The sequence below is a fragment of the Pleurodeles waltl genome, chromosome 5 (assembly GCF_031143425.1).
Source record: "Pleurodeles waltl isolate 20211129_DDA chromosome 5, aPleWal1.hap1.20221129, whole genome shotgun sequence".
NCBI classification, from domain to species: domain Eukaryota; kingdom Metazoa; phylum Chordata; class Amphibia; order Caudata; family Salamandridae; genus Pleurodeles; species Pleurodeles waltl.
Window position 1 is genome coordinate 87,336,411 of NC_090444.1, and position 19,734 is coordinate 87,356,144.

The 19,734-nt window shown below is 43.1% G+C and overlaps 1 protein-coding gene across 1 annotated transcript in view; it reads right to left on the reverse strand.

Moving 5' to 3' along the window:
* The window catches only part of LOC138296994 (adhesion G-protein coupled receptor F1-like), a 113,335-nt gene that overhangs the window by 69,639 nt on the left and 23,962 nt on the right, over positions 1 to 19,734 (reverse strand). Inside the window, exons 3-4 of the mRNA XM_069236511.1 lie at positions 15,007 to 15,063; positions 11,815 to 11,953 (exon numbers count right to left, since the gene is read on the reverse strand). Coding sequence (XP_069092612.1) covers positions 11,815 to 11,953; positions 15,007 to 15,063 — 196 coding nt within the window. The remainder of the gene's footprint in view (positions 1 to 11,814; positions 11,954 to 15,006; positions 15,064 to 19,734) is intronic.

Sequence of the window (19,734 nt, forward strand, 5' to 3'; positions counted from 1 at the left end):
GTATTTAGCCAACTTTAACCGGCTGGTTGCCGAGACATCCTGGCCTGAAGAAAACAAGCGGTCTTGTTTTACAAGGGATTCAAAGAGGAATTAAAAGATATCTTAGCGCAAATCGATCCACAACCTACAGACTATCAAGAATTAATAAATCTTGTCTTGAGACTTAATCATCGTTTAGCAGAACGTAAAGGAACGCGGAAAAAGATTGAAAAATATTCATGCGCGTTCATGATAACAGAGACTCAAGAACTCCGAAAGAAAGAACGCGGAACTGATGGAAATTGGAACCATCAGAAGCCCTTTGACCAAAGATGAAAAGGACCTCCGCAGAAAAAATGGACAATGTGTTTATTGTGGGCGAAAAGGTAATTTTGCCAAAGATTGTCCAATCAAACCAAAGAACAAGCAAGGTCCAGTTCAGAAGGTCGCAGCCAATGCACCAGTCGATTTGGAAAACTAAAACACCGGAGATGCAGAGAAAGGTTGCTCTTGGGTGTCACCGTGGACCCTTCACAATCTAGACATCTTAAACTGGAAATAAGAGTTCAGGTCAAGAAAAAGATCTATTTCAAAAAAGCTCTAGTCGATTCTGGGGCTACTGGGAATTTTGTTGATGTCCAATTGGTTTGTGCATGGGGGATCCCATGTATTGAAAAGAAGACCCCAGAAATCATCCAGGCAGTCGATGGAAAACTCTTGACTGGAGGTCCGGTAACTCTTCAGACTATCCCCTTGTCGATGATTTGTGAAGATAAGATTCAAAGAAAGAAACATAAAGAGAAAATCATCCTTGACGTGATCCATGCTCCCCAATATGGGATTATCCTCGGCTTGCCATGGTTAACTCCTCACAATCCAGAGATCAATTGGGCAGAACAAAAAATTGTGTTCTCATTTGCGCTATGTAACGAACAATGTCTCCAAAAGATTCAAGTACTAAAAGTTTGCAACTCTTACATAGCTACTGCCGCGGAGAAAGAAATTCAGCTGCCCAAACAGTATTCATCTTACAAAGATGTATTTGATGAGAAAGGAGCAGAGACTCTACCGCCTCATAGATCTTATGACTGTCAAATTGATCTAGCCCCAAGTGCGATACTTCCCAACTGTTGTGTATATGCCCTGTCAGAACATGAAAATCAACATTTACGAAAATACCTAGATCAATTTTTGGAGAATGGCTTCATTTGCCCCTCTAAGTCTCCTGCAGCTTCGCCTTTGTTTTTTATTTCAAAAGCTAATGGAGAACTTCGAACTTGCATCGAATATAGGGGTTTGAACAAAGTCACCATCAAGAATAAATATCCTTTGCCCCTAATTCCGGTCTTATTGGAACAAGTAAAGAAAGCAAAAATCTACACGAAGCTTGACCATCGAGGTGCTTATCATTTGGTCAGAATGAGAGAGGGTGACGAATGGAAAACAGCGTTCAAGACAAGATATGGCCTTTTTTAATACACTGTTATGCCTTTTGGTCTGTGTAATGCTCCAGCAGCATTTCAATTCTTCTTGAATGACGTTCTTAGAGAGTACCTCGACATATTTGCCATAGTCTACATCAATGACATTTTGATCTACTCAGACAATGAAAACCAACATGTCCAACATGTCAAGAAAATTCTTGCAGCCCTTCGAAAACACCATTTATATTGCAAACTAACCAAGTGTGAGTTTCATGTTACCACAGTTGAGTTTTTAGGGGTTATTCTTACCCCTCAAGGTATGGTGATGGCAGAAAAGAAAGTAAAAGCTGTATCTGATTGGCCCACCCCAAAGACTGTTTGTGATGTACAATGTTTCCTGGGGTTTGTAAATTTTTACCGGAGGTTCATAAATCATTTCTCCCAGACATTGGCTCCAATCACTAAGCTACTAGGAAAGAAAGAAAAGTTTGCATGGTCCCCAGAAGCTGATCAAGCCTTCTCGACTTTGAAGGAAGCTTTCTCCACTGCCCCAGTCTTGACTCATCCTGATGCGAATCAACCTTTCATAGTGGAAGCTGATGCTTCAGATGTAGCAATAGGAGCCGTCTTATCACAACGAAATAAAGACACTGGTCATCTTCATCCTGTAGCTTATATGTCTCGGAAGTTGAATGAAGCCGAACAGAACTATGTCATTGCTGAAAAAGAGCTTCTGGCGATTCGTGACGCCTTTAAAGAATGGAGACATCATTTGTTGGGTGCCAAATACACTGTTACAGTATATACTGATCATCGTAATCTTCAATTCATGAGTTCCGCCAGACTTTTGACCCCTCGGCAATTACGCTGGATGCTTTTTTTTGCCGAATTTGATTTTGTAGTAACCTTCCGGCCTGGTAAAGATAATCGCAAGGCTGACACCTTGTCCCGTCAGAGTCTACCACGTTGCCTGCACTTCAAGCCTCAAGAGCTATCATTGCTCCTGACAAGGTTCTATGTATCATAAAAACTGAAGATTTCTTTGAAGAAATTCGCAAGTCTTTCACTGTTGAAAAATGGCAAACATGGGCCCAAGCAGATCCCAAAAGGTCAATCAAGCAAGGTTTACCCTTTCATGATGCTCGTTTGTTCGTACCCACTACCAAACTTCGCAAGATAGTGTTTCATTGGTTGCATGTTATACCTACGGCAGGTGACCCAGGTACTCCTAAAACTCTTGAACTGATCCAACGGTATTTTTGGTTGCCTACCCTAACAAAAGATGTAAAAGCAATGGTAAACAACTGTGAAGTTTGTGCTTGCATTAAAACAAGTCATTCAAAACCAAAAGGGTTGTTACATCCACTTCCAACCCCAAGTTGTCCATGGGAGCACATTTCTTTAGACTTTATTACCAGTCTGCCAGTGGTTCAACAGCATTCAGTAATTCTGGTGGTAGTAGATAGTCTCACGAAATATGGACATTTCATCGCCTGTAAAAAATTGCCCACTTCTAGTGAATTGGCAACTATTTTACTGGACAGAGTGGTTCGTTATCATGGACTGCCAAAGGTTATCCTCTCCGATCAGGGGTCACAATTTTCCTCCAATTTCTGGAAGACATGGTGTAAAACACTCCAAGTGACATCTACGCTATCTACTAGTCACCATCCACAAACAGATGGTCAAACGGAGAGACTAAATCAGACTTTGAAACAATATCTACGTGCCTACGCTGTAAAGGCACTTCATTCTTGGACATCTATGCTCTGCTTAGCTGAGTTAGCTTACAATAACTCATTCCACACTTCTATTGGCGTTACACCATTTTTTTGTTTATTTGGCTATCATCCTGACACCTTGCCCATCACAATTCCTCAAGAAAGTTCTCTTACTCCAGCTGTGTCAGAAACCATTCAGCATTTACATCAAACCCAGAAACTGATTCAACAGCATTTAGAAAAAGCCAAACAAAAATATAAAAGGCATTATGACAAGAAACATTGTGAGGGACCGCAATATCAACCAGGTGACAAAGTGTGGCTTTCCACAAAACATATAGACTTCAAGAAGAAGAACATGTTTAACCCTAAATTCATAGGTCCTTATACTGTCCTTCAGCAAATCAATCTGGTGACCTATAAACTACAATTGCCCAGATCCTTACGGCTTCATCCAGTGTTCCACACTTCCCTCTTGAAAAAGGCAGTCCAAAAGGTCCACCCTCATCTAGCTCCTGTTCTAGTACAAGGGGAAGAAGAATACGAAGTCAAGAAAGTGTTGGATTCTAAACTGAGAGGGCGTAATCTATGGTACTTAATCTCATGGAGAGGTTATGGTCCTGAAAGTAACTCATGGGTTTCCGCATCTGATGTTCATGCTCCAGTAGTTGTGAGACGCTTTCATCGTCTTAATCCAAGCAAACCAGGCCCTAGAGCGCGTCTGGGAGAGGGGAGTACTGTCAATACCAGAGCAGTACGCGCTCTATTGGCGACAAAAATGCAAAAACCCAGCACTCTCAAAACAAAGTAATTTATACATTGTGCTGAAACGTTGTGGTTTAACCTTTTGCATTGCAGAGTTCAATCCTGAAAACTTATTTTTAATATGCTTACAAATACTGTTCCTTTGCAATGTATTGCTGCAGGTTTTCAGAGTGTGTTAGGGTGTGGCCCCTTTCCAGGGCATTCCAGAGACTTTCCCTGCAACATGCCTGGGCGTGGTTCTGGGCTGGGCCAAGACTCTATAAAAGAGAGCCAGCCCAACTCCCAGTGCTCACTATTCAGAGGTCCCGGTGCAGAGCAGCAGCTTCTCCCTGAGCTCCTGTCCCGGCGGCCTATTTGGATCGTCCAGTCTTCTGCCCTAATCCTTCATTGGTGATCATTGTTCCAGGCGGTAAGACAGTGGTTTCTGTCCCGACACCGTTATTTAGAATTTTCATATTCTTGGTTTAAATTCTTAAATGAGTAACAGATTACTTGCGCGCTACCATTTCTTGACATTTATATGGTAGTTTACAAATAGACAAGACGCACAATTTATTTCATAAAGGTTTGACTTTGTTATTCATTGCGCACTACCATTTCTTGATATTTACATGGTGGCGTCGGCAAGATGCGCAATTCGTTTTATGGTGTTTAAACATTGTTGTCCTTTGCGCGCTACTATTTCTTGACATTTACATTATGTTTTACGAATTGGCAAGACGCACAACTCGTTTCATGAGCATTTAACTTTGTTGTTCATTGCGCGCTACCATTTCTTGACATTTGCATGGTGGCTTAAGAATCGGCAAAAGAAGAGCGATTCGTTTCATTGTACTTTGATCTTGTTATTTATTGTGAGCTGTTATTCCTTGACATTTACATTGCGTTTTACGAATCGGCAAGGCGCGCAATTCGATTAATGATGATTTGACTTTGATATTCATTGCGTGCTACCATTTCTTGGTATTTCTACATGGTAACACTCGAATTGGCAAGACGCACGATTCTCTCCTCGAGTTTAATTCATGTTGTTTATTGTATGCCACTATTCTAAGATATTTATTATGTAATATTCGAGTTGACAAGTTATGTGATTTGTTTCCTGAATCTATATTGTGTTATTCATGGTGCACAATCCTTTTATGGTGTTTACTATATATATTTATATATATCTGCAATATGCGCAATTTGTGTTGAAACATTTTAAGAGTACACAGAAGGCCAGAGTTTCTAGATGCAATATTGTATGGTCCTAGTATACATTCTCAAAACAGGATTTATATGACTGGTTTAAAATTTAGTCAGAATGTTTTTTCTGATTCTCATGTAAAGGAAAGTACTTGAATAAGAAAGTTTTCATTTAATTCATCTTGATTCCCTTACAGGTATCCAGCCATCTTGAAACTTAGTCATTTTAAACTTAACTCTTAGATTGTTCATGTTTTCAGAGTGACTAGGCTTAGAATCATAGTCTAGTATTGATTTCAGGAGATATAATTTTCATATTGTGTGTTCTAAACTTTTTCTTACTACAGGTCTCCTTCCCAGCTGTTCCCTTCCTAATCCCCTCTTCCCCTCTTGAACTCTCTCAGTCTCTGTGATTTATCTATCAGAGTCTTGGAGCTGTTCAGTGGTGGACGTGTTGGGAACGTGCACAGACCCCGAGGATCTGGTGACTCTGACATTAACCATATCTATGAGGCCACGCAAAGCCACTTTTCATGGCTTTACGTGGCCTCATAGAGATGGAGTGAGCCAAGGCAGTGCAAGTCGCTGAGTTGCTTTAGATTGTGTTCCATGGGGGTTCAATGGGCGTTGCGGTGGGTGTGCCCACGCAACACACATGGATTTTGACGCTGCCATAGATTTACTTAATCACGTAAACCTGGGGCAGCCAAAACGTTACACCTCCCCAGGGCAGGCGTAAAGAGGATAAATGTTTTCATTCCTCTTTGATTTTTCCACTTTCCATGCAGCATACCGCAGCACACATAGAAAGAGGAAAACACCTCTCTGGATTGCTTTTGTGCAGGAAGGTGTCCCTTGCTGCACAAAAGCAATCCTGCATTCAGTGCAGGCACCCTTGCGCCATGGTTTCATAAATACGGTGCATTCCTGCCTTTTCACAATGGCGTAGGACAGCAAGAAGACTTGCAGCCCGCCCTCCACCAATTCCCCATGAATTCAGCCCTCGGTGTCTGTTGTCCTGACCTAGAACGTGCCTGTCCTCCGTGAGGGAAGAGCAGGGAATGTCTGTTAGGGAGAGACCATCGAGCCTGAAGCAGAAGGGGCACCCGTCTTAAGGTAAAAGAAGCATTGATGAGGATGGTAGAACCTGGAGCATCCAATTATGTGATTTTTTTACTCTGCCAACCTGACAAGTTTCCAGTTGAGCACACGGTGGGCTTCGGGGCACTACAATGTGTCAGATTCACAACAGATCAAATACACACAAGGTGGGGATGGACCCCTGCTCCAGTACCAGCCCCTCTTGCAGTGAGGCCAGTGTGGCCTTCATCATCAGACATTGTCAGAGGCTTCTGAGATGACGTGATCTGGGACAGTGTTGACTGTACTCCACAGTAGCATAACCTAGGGGCCGCAACTCCTGGGGGTGAAGTACTTCCAATGAACGCACACAGGACTCATTCATGCCTGTTGTTCACATATGTCTCTTTTTACTATTCACTCACCTTTTGCTACAGTGGTTGAAGATGTGCTTGCTTGTGATTCTGTTGTAACGTTAAATGAAAAAGAGATACAAGAGAAAAATGTTGATATTATTCGTTTTTAAGTGAAAAAAGTTCAAACTATTTTTGTTCTATTTTCTACTAGTCTTTAGAATGCTGTCCTAAAAAGTGCTCTGTAGAATTCACTTACCTGCCTTTACAAAATGTTCTGTAAAGCGTCGCACAAAATAAAATAATGTTGTGTTTTGTGTCCTAAGCATGTATTTTATGATATGGTTCATTGTTGCATTTATTTGTAAGTCCCATAGAGAGGTTGCAGGCCTTTTTCAGGTCAGGTTTCAGCAATTCAGGTCTTGCCTTTCTGATCTAGAACAAAAAGTATGTGCCTGTGCGGCTGCAGTGATTAATTTGGGGCCACACAGCACTCATTTATGGGGACTGTCAGAGTCCGTTCAGAGGGCCATGGGACAACCAGGATCTACTGGCCCCAAACGTGGTAGTTGAGGTCTTTTATTCCTGAAGTTCCAACGTCTGGCCTACTATGGGCTCTAAAACTGGGCCACGTTTCTCTTCAGCCCTTGTCTCTCAGTTGTAGAGCGGGTTAGGCAGTCCAAGGCCTGGAGGGGGAGGGGGGTAGGTGCAGGGTGAATACAGTCTCACAACTCAAAAGACATCCGTCAACCCTAATGCATGATTGTCCAATCAAATACATGTTTTTATGCAACAGTAGTATTTATATACAAACACAATGTACACTATGGCACACCAGAAACAATATACATAGACATATGGCAGGCACACTAGCATTACCCGGGTCATCTCTCAAGTACTACTTCAATGTTGAAGGACTATGGTTATTCCCCATTTGCATGAGGTGACAACTAAACCGGGCCCTCCTAATGAGTTCAAATCTTTAAAGTTCCACAATGGTTTAGGGAATGTCAAAGTGTCCCAGCACCCCTGGTTGGTCAGTCAGAGCAGGTTTCCCGAGGTCTGGTGTCCTCGTATATAGTCTTACCCGCTCTTCTCACTAGAGTAGCAGTGCAGAGAGTCTGAGGCCCTCATTACAACTTCGGTGGTCTTTCCCCAAGACCGCTGAAGCTGCAGGCGCCAGTATACCGCCAGTGCTGGCAGTATATCTGGCTCCCTATTATGACTTTTCTGCTGGGCCAGCGGACGGTAACAGTGTTTACGTCCGCTGCCCCAGCGGAAAAGTCACATCAACATTGCATCCGGCTCGTAATGGAGCCGGCGGCAATGTTGATGTGCAGCAGGTGCAGAAGCACCTGATGCTCATTTCACTACCCAAAATTCGGGCAGTGAAATGCGCAATGGAGCTGTGCCTGGGGGCCCCTGCACTGCCCATGCTGAGTGGCGGTGTTTACCACCGTGGACAGGCTGGCGGTTGGGGACATATAATCCCCAGGGCAGCGGTGCAAGCACAGGCGGAAGCCTGGCAGTATGTTGGAAGGGCTGGCGGTATGGCTACGGCTATTGCGCCACAGTCATAATAGCTGGCGGCAAGGTGTCAGGCATCCAGAGCGCTCCTCCTGTCACGCAGTAAGTCTTCCTGAGTCCAGTGGCAAGTCTTGGGAGCCTCTAGCTTTGGTTACTTCAATCGTTGCTCTTCCTCTGCAAATGACATCCTGCTTCTCCTTCATTTCCGCATGCAGTTCCAGGACGACGGTCTTCTCACTTCATCATGGCTCCCCCCAACAGACAGGGCATGGTGTCTCAAGAGCGGACACAGGGTCACTACCTTTTCCATCCCAACAGCGACTAGCACCTGCTTTTCCTCACCAGACTTTGAGGTGAAGTGGCAGGGAGGGTCTGGTGGTGGATGAAAGAGGCATGAAGCAGAGTCAAAACTATGCAACTTTGGTATTCAGCACCACAACATTTGATAGCACTGGTGGCGGGCTTCCGAGCAAAACTATGGGCCCTGGCACCTGTTCTTTTCAAATTAAGCACAGTGTGGCTGACAAAGTTTACACTCACTTAGGGAGAAGAGAAACCGAAAATAGGTCAAAAATTATTCTGGGACTCTGTCTGTTTAAGTTTCTTTTATGAGATGTAAGTGAAGTTGCTTTCTTCAGAGTAGGTACTTGGTCTTTTTTTGTAAGGAGTGTCAAAAGGAAGATGTACGAAGTTGTTGAATGGAATAAATCACAACCTGAGAGGTGAAACTATTGGCAGAATGGGTAATTCCTATTACTAACTCTTTGTCCCCAGGTTATTGGACCCTTTTTGTGTCAACATAATTATTTTGTATGAGGTGGTCTCACCCATGTAATATGGCATGCTCCACCACTGGCAACCTTATCCCACCTTGGTAAGATGGTACTACCAGGGCGGACTCAGCCCCAATTAATGGGTGAGTTCTTCAGATATATTATTTTCCTGAATAGTACAGGGATCCAGTTCATATTAAATTATCCTTCAGTATGTGACACCTCAGATATGATTAAAATGCGAATAAACAAATTACTAGATAGATGGCTCTATCATCCTTTGAAATTGCCAACATGTTTCTTAATTAACTTCAGTTAACGTTACCCTTCCCTGAACCGTAAAATCTTACTACCCCTTAACACTACCCTTCCTGTTACCCTAAAAGTGACAAGGCTGCTGAGGGCAGGGCCAGGAGTAAACATGTGCACATATTAGGGGTGCCTGAAGGGTTAAAAGGGGATGATTCCATGCACTATATTGAGTTCCTGGCTGTCTGACCCTGAAGCCGCTAAGGGGCTGTCTGGTGCATGGTTGAATGGGCTCACGGAGTACCTGCAAGACCCCTCCATCCCACTGTGTACCCCTCCATCATCCATGGTAGCCAAGATCCTCATACTCCTTAAACCACCTGAGTACCAGATGGGGGAGAGATCTGGACCTTTGGACTCAGAAGGAGGGGAGGAGCACCAGAGACAAAGACCAGGAGGAAAGCTGGCACAGAGAGAAGGTGGAACATGCTCCCTGCCAAGTACACCACTTTTGAGGCCAGGGAACCTGCTGAAACTGCTCCTTCTGGCTAGAGCTCTCCACCAGGAGTAAATCAAGTCCAAGATTGTGCACAATGGGGGCCAGAGATATCCACAGTTAAGGATTCCTGACCTTTTATTTGCCCCCTCTGAGCGACAGAGCACATGGGGCTACGCTGTGATTTCAGAGATGGCCCGTGGGGTAGGCCAGGGCCTGAGAATCGACCCAATGCTCATGAATAATATATGAATCCTGGGGGGGGGTGCTTGGGGCCCCCTCCACAGAGCACAGAGCACCTGAGCCCCGGGCATCCCAACCCCTGGGCTTGATTTTTCACAAAGAGACCCAAGACCTCATCTCTGGGTCCTTGCCATGAAAAGCAAACAGAGGAGCACCATTATTCCCCACCCCCAACAAAGAGAAGATGGGCCCGGGCCCACATCTCTAAGTCCTCAAAGCCAAGAAGACCAGGGGAGCGCTTTGGCACTCCGTCCAATGATGGTGGGATTGCCCCTGTTTCCTGAGCCAGTGCCTGGGGAGCAGGGTTGCCACAGAACACAGCACGCCCTGCCCACATGGAGTGTTTAGGGGAGAAGCAAGTTGTTTGCTTCAGCAACAGTAGAGGAAGAGGCCGGCTGGAAGGCAGCTGGTCTGGGCATCTGGGGTTGGGCTCCCAAAGGTGCCGCCAGTGGGCCGCCTGGGTGTGACTGGGCACCCCCAACATAAAAAAACTAAAAAGAAATCGTGGGGTGCAAGGTCATCCACAAAATGCGTCCAGAGCCACCTTGTTAATATTCATGCTCCCTCACAGGAGACCCCCACAATGCCTTGCGGGGCCTGGATTTGACCAAGTATCCTGCTATTTGAGCCAGATTCCCCACCAACGAGAAAAAGGAGAGTGTGGAGGGGCTACAGGAGTGCAGCAGCTTCCACTCCAGTAAAAAACTGACCCTACGTTTTGTGGGTCAGAAAATGTTTGACACCCCAGGCTTTCTTTATTAATTTTCATGCACTCCCAAGGCTGGAACTTTAGATGAACAGCTGGGAGTGCAGCACCCTCTAGGGGCTAGTTTTATTGTTGCATTTTATGTGGCCTGAAAGTGTATAAAAGAAAACAAGCACATGTTATGCTTATTTTCCATGCTTTAATAACCATTTATGCTGACAGTGACTACTGACTAATGTTGAAATGCTTTATCAACAGTAATTACTCCCTTTACACAGGGTTATTATTGATTACAGTGCAGTGATGATGGTTTTTACCCTGTGGATTAGTCTTTTAACATAGTGAATGTCTGACATGTTTGACAAAGACAATAAGCCTGCCATATATGTGTGGGATGATCCTTTGACAAGGTCAATAGATCTGTTTTATTTAAAGTGATACCACCCATATTGTGATGTACTGTCTAGTGTAGGTGGGGTTTTGGAGGACATGACCCTGTAGGGGTCAAGTGTGATTTCATAATGTCATCTAAGGTATGCTCAATCTGCCTGATGTATAGATTTAACAATTAATGCATAGTATTTAGTAGTGTGTGTGTAATAAATGTACTTTTCATTTTCAAAGAAAAAGCACCAACTGGACAATCATTTATTGAGTGTTATTATTGTGTGCCATTGAATGGTGATTACTAGCCCACACTACTTCCATTGAGTAGGCCTTAGACTGCTCTTCTTCGTTACTCGGAGAGAGTCAAGTTCTACAATGGGTTGCTTGGTTCCCAGTAAGGGGAAATTGTGGACCTATTACTTGCTCAGGCCTCACATCCAGCACAACTAATAACCCAATATCTTACACATAGGGCCATATTTATCAAGAGTTGCGTTGCTTTTGCACCATGTTGCATGGTGCGAAATTGATGCAGCCCTTGCATTGTGATTTGTCAAGCTACTTAAGGCCACCTTGTGTGGCCCTGAGTAGCTTGATAAACCCAGGGTAACGCAACCAGCGCAAATCGCTGTGTTGTGTTACTCTACCCCAGGGAGGCATTCCATAGGTGGTGCATTGATCTTCCTATGCAAAACCCATGGATTTTGAAGCATTCACAGGTTTACCCTTACTGGTACACCTGGGAATGTACCAAAATGCTATGACTTCCCAGAGGAGGCACATTGCGTGCTAGCAATGAGAACAGGCAGCAATGTGGTGTATTGTGATTAATATGACACATTTCTACCCTTAACCTATAACGCAGCGCAGAAAGGTGACTTGCTGCACTGTTGTACAGTTTGATAAATGTGTCCCACACTCACATTCGCTGATGCACCCACAACTGCAGGTGCAATCACTCCTTGTGCTGCTGACTCACTCACACTATCTCTAGCTGCATCAGTATGTGGTAACACTGTAATCTCCCTTTTTCTCTTCACCCCATCAGTGTATGGAGAAGGTCTAGAATTCAAAAGATCATTTAAAAAGTCACCCTCATTTTTATCATTTTCTTGGCTTTCCTTTTCCCATCCTCCCTCACCATTCTTCTTATTGTCTGTTGTTTCTTCAACTATTGCAAGACAAACTTTCATTCCCTCTATCATATCTTTACTCCAGCATTGTTCCTGATGATCCCACATGCCTTCAAGCCAGTGCCAAAATGAACTCTTCACATGCTTTTTAATTTTCTCTCTCTATTCTGTAGCTATCTGATCCCATTTATTCAATGTGTAAAACTATGTTGGTATAGGTAACAGCTTCCTCTCATTCATTGTCTGTCTCAGGAAGTCTAGCTTTCTAATATTAAAGGTACCTCTAAAGGAAACGGCCAATTATTTTTAAAGAGGTATATTCATGCCAGTTGCAAGTCCAGGTGCATGTATTATATCTAGTATCCATCATCATCTCATATGCAGGTGATAGCAGGTACACTGGAAATCTTACTTATTCATCACAGCACCCATTCACCGTTTTTGCTCAAAACAATCCATAAATCAGTCAAAATAAATCAGCGATCCACAACCAATTCCAGTGTGGCTATGCCAAAGGTCAAGCAATCACAGAGTGACTCTGACAGCAGCCAACCTATGACAGCTCAAATCTGTGATGATGTCTCACCAATCCCAGTGGCTGACCAATCACAATACAACTTCTCTGTGAATGAGAAAACAATTGTAGAGCCTTCCTCAACATATACACTGTATAAATCTAAATATATCTTACCAGCTCAACCTAAATAGAAGAAATTCAGACAGTTAGAACCAGACAATTCTCCCAAACAACACAAAACAAAGCACTTGCCAATCTCAATTTATATTAGAGCAGACTCCCATCTAGCGGCGTTAGATGCAAAATACTCCTGTAAAGAAAACTTGTTAGTTTAGAATCCCTATCTGGGTGTAGGCGGCACCTAAAAAAAACCACACAACCTTATGCAGAAAAGTTCAATAAAAATATCTTGAGATGTTGGATTTCGACAAATCCAAAAACCAAACCAACCAATAATAATACAACAACTCTTTCGATGTAAATCACAGAGAAGGCAAATACATCAAAATCCCATTAATCACTCCACCGTTTGCACCATTAATCACAAATAGCAAGACAATACACCATTCAGCACAAACCACAATACTTCAATGACACATGAGAACACACTCTCAGACATCAACAATCATTCTGCCCTGTTCATACTTACAATCCAAATTGTTCAGGAATAAGAGCAAGTCCAACCAGAGTGGCAAACTTCACCAGGAAAATCCACACTAGAAACCTCATTAACACCAAGATGGGGCAAAGGGCAATATATAAAAGCAGAAAATAGGTGCCCATTTAACTTGCAACCATCCTCTGCTATCAAAATCTTAGGTGTGGGAAATTCCAAAATTTTGGCACCCCAAAGTATAATTCAAACAGAACCCTGAGTTTCGATGAATCCAAGATGGTGTTAAACCTCAATTTCATTAGGAAATGTGTCCCAGAGGTAAGGCACCTCCCCACACATCAAGATTGAATAAATATAATTAACTAAACGGGCCCACTACATAACTGAGTTTCTTGTTCAGTGGAAAGGTATAGGTTTTTTACAAAAATTCAAATTAAGGAAATACAGAGCCAGTGCCATAAAAGCTCTCAATCAATAAGATAAGGCAGAGAAGTGCAAAATCTGAAAAAGTATTTCAACTCGCAAATGGGAGGCAAATTCAAAAGAGAAACAGATAGCATCTCTAGCAGTATCTAATCTTCGGATAGTGTCCCTATAAACACCTTCAAAATCAAAGGTTTTTATAGATTTTTTGTATATTAAATGAGTAAAACTGCAGAATCAATGTCATATTGCATTGGCATCTAAGCACTATACCCCACCATGAATGTTAATTCTGCCCACTCTATTCTTTGGACATCGCAGAACAAACTAGTTACGTGAACCACATAAAGTTATTCTGAAGGAATAGGGTACAGTGAACTAGCGGAATAACTTTGAAGTAGCCACAATTTTGTAACTGAACCAGGAAAAATTTATCGAAAACAGCATGAACAATGATAATCGAAATTAACTAAAACACATTCACTTGACTGTGTACTGAATGAAGATTGAGCAGTGTAATGTACAGGGGAAAGAGAGAGGGGAGAACAAGGGTGACATTAATCCTGAACAAAATATACTCCTGTCTTTAAATGAGGCCTAGTTAACATAAGCCTAGAAAGCACACCTCTATACATCCAAGGACAGTTGTTTTAAAAACATTAGAGCTACATTAGCATATGCATTTATATTTGATCGCACAGTCATATTCTGTAAATTGTAAACACTGCACAAAACCATAAATTCACCAAAATCCGTAACAAGACCTCACCATTATCAGTTCTTGTCTCAGGTCATGAATTAGTGGCACTGCCTCCATATCACTGTTAATGTCTGTCTGCAAAGCACCCTGCTTTTGGCCAAGAAACACATGGTTCTCTAGAAACTGTTTGCATTCATGTGGCAAGTTCTGCATTTGGTGATAATCACCTGGTTTCAATGGATTCTAGGAAGGTTTTTTCAATAGCAAGAGACTACCACTCTCTTAGGGAGAAGATGCACCTGCCCTAAGCTAAGCGAATGATTCATCAAGTAGGAAAGACTGAAACAACCATTTGTGTGATTGTTTCCAGACTTCTAGCTTGGCAAGTGTCCAGTGGAGAACAGGAGGAACTTTGAGCTTCATGATTGTTACAGTATCTGAGATTCATAACAAATTCACAGGATCCACATCTAATCACCAAACACAGAACCTTGTGCTCTGAAACAGGAGTTCATCAATATTCGTAGGTTGTCTGATGCTGCTGATTCCCGAAATGATTATCTGTTGCAGTGCACTGTTTGTACCATACAGTGATATCAGTTTGGGGCCCTTTAGCCGTGGACTGCAAAGAGTGTGGATATTGACTTACACCTTCATCAGTTAGTGCTGCTCATGGGACACCTCATTACCTATTGTTCACAGTCTTCTTCTCTACATTTTACTCACGGTTTCTTACTGTGGTAGTAGACGTCTTTGCTGGTGTTGCTGTTGTGACTGCTAAGTCTGAAATATATAAAGAGAAAAATTTCAATATTACCCACTTAAGGAGGAAACTTCAAAACACTTACCCCTTTTCGGTTTTTTCTTGGTGTACTGTAGAAAGGGAGTGCAGTAGAATGTGTTGCCCCTCCCTCAACTAAGGTTGTTATGGCACCACATGAAGCAAAGCAATCAATAACCTAATAGCCTAAGTATGTATTTCATTATATGAATCAATAATGTACTTATATATAGATTTTCTAAAGCTGTAGCGTGTCCCCTTCAGGCCACTGTCAGTTTGTGTTGAAGTAGTACTTGTCTTCCATTTTTGCTTCTAAGAATTATAGATTTAGCTGTCTTGCTTTCTTGTATGTTGATGGATGTTAGTTCCCCACCTTAGTTCGGGTTGTCTTAGTCTGAGCACAGACTGTGCATGCTGACACATAGGTTTCAGTGTCTGTCTTAAGCGAAGGCCACCAAAAAATCGCTGAAGCAGCTCCTGGGTCTTCCTGATACCTCGATGACCAGCTATAGGAGAATCATGGCACATTTGTAGAGCTTCTGTCTGCACTTTCTTGGTAGGTAGGAAAAGAGCATGTTAATGATAGAAGTAGTTGTCCTTCCTCTGCAAAAAAGGAGTCACTCTATCCCCTTCTGAAGCAGACAGAAACTCGTACTCGGATTGAACGCGTTCTTGAAAAGATTGAGTAACTCCGATGATTCTGCTAGACTCAATAAGATGTGGAGAGGAGTTCTGAGCTATGACAGGATACCTGCGGGATAAGGCATCTGCCACTGAATTATGGGAACCAGGTATGTACGTGATCACAAAATCGTACTGGCTAAAGAAGAAAGCCCATCGAGCCTGACGACTGTTGTGACACTGAAAACTCCGAAGACATTGGAGATTACGATTATCAGTCCTGGATTCAAAAGGATCTCTGGAACCCATCAAGAAATGCCTCCATTCTTTACAAGCTACTTTGAGAGCGAGTAGTTCTCATTCCAGTACAGAATAATTGCATTCAGCCTCTGATAGGGTATGAGACAGATAAAAGATAGGATGTTCCAATCCATTGTTGTCTTGTTTCTGCAGCAGAACTGCCCCAATAGCTCTGTCTGAGGCATCAGTCACAACAATAAATTTCATGGTATTGTCAGGATGACGCAACACGGGTCCTTGGGTAAAGGCTGTCTTCAAATCTTGAAAGTGCGTTCAGCATCCTTGGTCCAAAGAAAACCCTTCTTCAGATTCTCTTTCTTAATTGTTTGTGTTATGAAACTTTGTAGGTGGGAAAAGTTCTGAATAAACTGACTATAAAAGTTTGATAAACCAAGGAAAAATTGCGTTTCTTTAATGGACGTTGGAGAAGGCCAATCTAATATGGCACTGACCTTGTCAGGATCCATGGATATTCTGTGTTGATTAATACAGAGTCCCAAATACTTTACTTCAGATTTATGGAACTCACACTTCTCAGGTTTACAAAACAATTGTTTTTTCTTGAGTCTTTCCAGCACTTGCAGGACATGATCTATATGTTGCTCAGGATCACAGGAATATATCAAGATATCATCCAAATAAATGACTACATATTGGTTGAGTATATCAGAGAACAACGAATCCATAAATTGTTGAAAAACAGAAGGGGCGTTGGTCAGTCCAAAAGGCATAACACGGTACTCATAGTGCCCAAAAGGGGTACGGAGAGCTGTCTTCCATTCATCTCCTTCCTTGATCCGAAGGAGATGATAGGCACCCGTGAGTCTAATTTGGCAAACATCTTGGCTTCTTGAATGGCATCCAATATATCTCTAATTAAAGGCAGCGGATATCGATCCTTAATCATTATTCTGTTGAGTTCACGAAAGTCAACACAAGGACGCAGATCCTTAGTCTTCTTTGGGACGAAGAAGAGAGGAGCACCAGCAGGGGATGTGAAAGGAGCAATCAAACCGTTGTGTAAGTTATCATCCAAATATTCCTTTAGCACCTTCTTTTCTTGGTCTGTCAGAGAATACATTCGACCAAAGGGGACAACTTCATCAGGAATTAAAGAAATAGCACAGTCATAACTGCGATGAGGCGGCAAAATAGGATTAGTAGGTTTCTGAAAAATCCTGATATATTCCTGATAACAATCTGGAACTCCCTGGATCATATTGATAGAGTTAGTGTTATCCTTAGTTGACTGACAGGACCTTTTGGGAGTCCAATAAGAAGTAGTTGAATAACAATTCTGTTGGCAAAATGAAGACGTTAGGGATGTAGTTCTTGTTTCCCCATTGATATAGGGGTTGTGTCGGGCTAACCAGGGTATTCCCAAAATCATGATGTGATTTGGTGAGGCTATGAGATCAAAGGCAACATGTTCTTGATGCCCCCCAAATGTCAAACAAAGAGTAGGAGTTGAGGCCACCACAGGTCTTGAGGTTAACGGAGAGCCATCCACCGTGTGAACCTGCTCAGGAGTTTCTTTAAGAAAGCGGGGAATTCCTTTACTCGTAGCCCAGGTCTCATCCAGATAGAGTCCACTGGCTCCACAATCAAGGAGAGCCAGAAGGTGTTCTTCTTGATCTTGTGAACTTTGTAACTTGACCAAGAGGATAAACAAGTTGGACATGCTTTCTTTGGAGGAACATATTGATGGTACTTCAGCTCCTCTCGTCTCCTTCCTCCTTACAGGGGACGGGAGCTGGCGTTTCCCGCAGGTCTTGAGGGACGTACCGGACAACTATGGATCAGGTGGCCAGCCTTACCACAGTACAGACAAAGTCCCTTTTGTCGTCGTTCCTCCCTTTCTGACTCGGTCAATGGCCTACGAACCAGATCTATCTGCATGGGTTCTTCAGGGGGAGGTGGAGAGGCTTCGGATGGAATATCTTCTGTTCACCGACTGCTGGCACGAAAGGTACCAGACTGGTATGGAGCTCGCGTTCTATGTCTCTCCATCTTGCGCTCTCGAGTCTATATTCGATGTTCATAGATTGATCCATTAATTCCTTCAAAGAACAAGCTGGAGAAGAATGTACAAGCTTATTTTTAATTTCTTCACGCAGACCTCGGCGGAAAAGGGTTATGAAGGTGCGTTCCACCCAGGAGGTTTCAGCTGCCAGCTGTTTGAAGCAGGTTATATACTGCAGAACATTCTGATTACCCTGCTGAATGTCACATAAGGCTTCTTCAGCTGCTGCTTCTACCCCAGGTCTTTCAAAAATGTGCTTGAAAAGAGTCAGCAAAGCGGAATAGTTAGCCAGGACTGGGTCTTCTGCACAAACCAGAGGAGTCGCCCAAGCAAGCGCCGGACCAGACAAAGCGCTGATCAGATAGCCCACCTTAGCCTTATCCGAAGAAAACTGGAGTGGCCGAAAGGCAAAGAAAACCGTCAGGGTGTCCAAAAATTCCTTCATCTTTAGAGGATCTCCAGAATATCGAGGAGTTTTGGCAGATACAGGTGCTATGTCCATTGATCGGGAAGACAAGACCTGTCGTAGCACAGTGTTCTCTGCCTGTAACTGTTGTAACTCTTGGGCTTGTTGTTGGACAGTCTGCAACATGGCTTGAGCATTTTCTGACGCCTCCCCCTGTGGATCTTCCATGGCGATCTCGCAACGCAGAATCCTTTGGCGTTGCAATCTGTTACATACTGCGCTGGACTTCTCACCTCTGGATACCGGGTTGACGAATACACCAAGTCTTCTACAGGTTCTGGATACTCCCAGATAAGGGCAACCCTTTCTAGTAGCCACGGTACCACTTGACAGGCTATGCCAAAGCAGACCGTACCTTCCAGAAGGAGTCCCAGAGGGAAAAAAAAACAACACTGGGGAAAAAACCCCAAACAGGAACTCTGGAAGAAAATCAAGAAAAAACAGGACTTGACTGCAGGAAACAAAAATAGGCAAATCTCTCAAGGCAAAAAGCAGGAACAAAGAACAGGCAAAAATTTCCCAAGGCAAAAAGCAGGAACAAAGAACAGGCAAAAATCTCCCAAGGCAAAAAGCAGGAACAAAGAACAGGAGCGAACAGCACAACCAGAAGGAAGTGTTTGCAACGCAAGGTGGAACAAGACTGACTGACTTATATATTGAGAAAAGGGAAGTGACATCACAGGAAAATGAAAAAACACCATCTTGAATTATGAAGAGCCCATATACCAGTATAGGAAAAAGAAAGTAGTGTAAAAGAAAAACAGAGCATTCTGGGACAAAAACATGAAGAAAACAAGATGTACACAACATCGACAGAGACAGGCAAAAAGACCAGACAAACCCACCACCAACAACAAAAATAAGAAAAAAGGGCTACAGGTAAGTGTAGTGCGACTGGGAGTGAAATATATGCCTCCCAGAATGTGTAGTAAAAAAACACGGGGAACGGCGCTCCGAGTATCAGTAGCGCGTTCCATCCGCGAGGACAGAAAGAGACGCCGCTTCTGAGCGCAGCGTTACCACTAACTCCAAGATGGGGCAAAGGGCAATATTTAGAAGCTGAAAATAGGTGCTCATTTAACTTGCAACCATCCTCTGCTACCAAAATCTGAGGATGTGGGAAATTCCAAAATTTTGGCGCCCCAAAATATAATTCAAACAGAACCCTGAGTTTCGATGAATCCAAGATGGTGTGAAAACTAAATTTCATTAGGAAATGTGTCCCAGAGGTAAGGCACCTCCCCACACATCAAGATTGAGTAA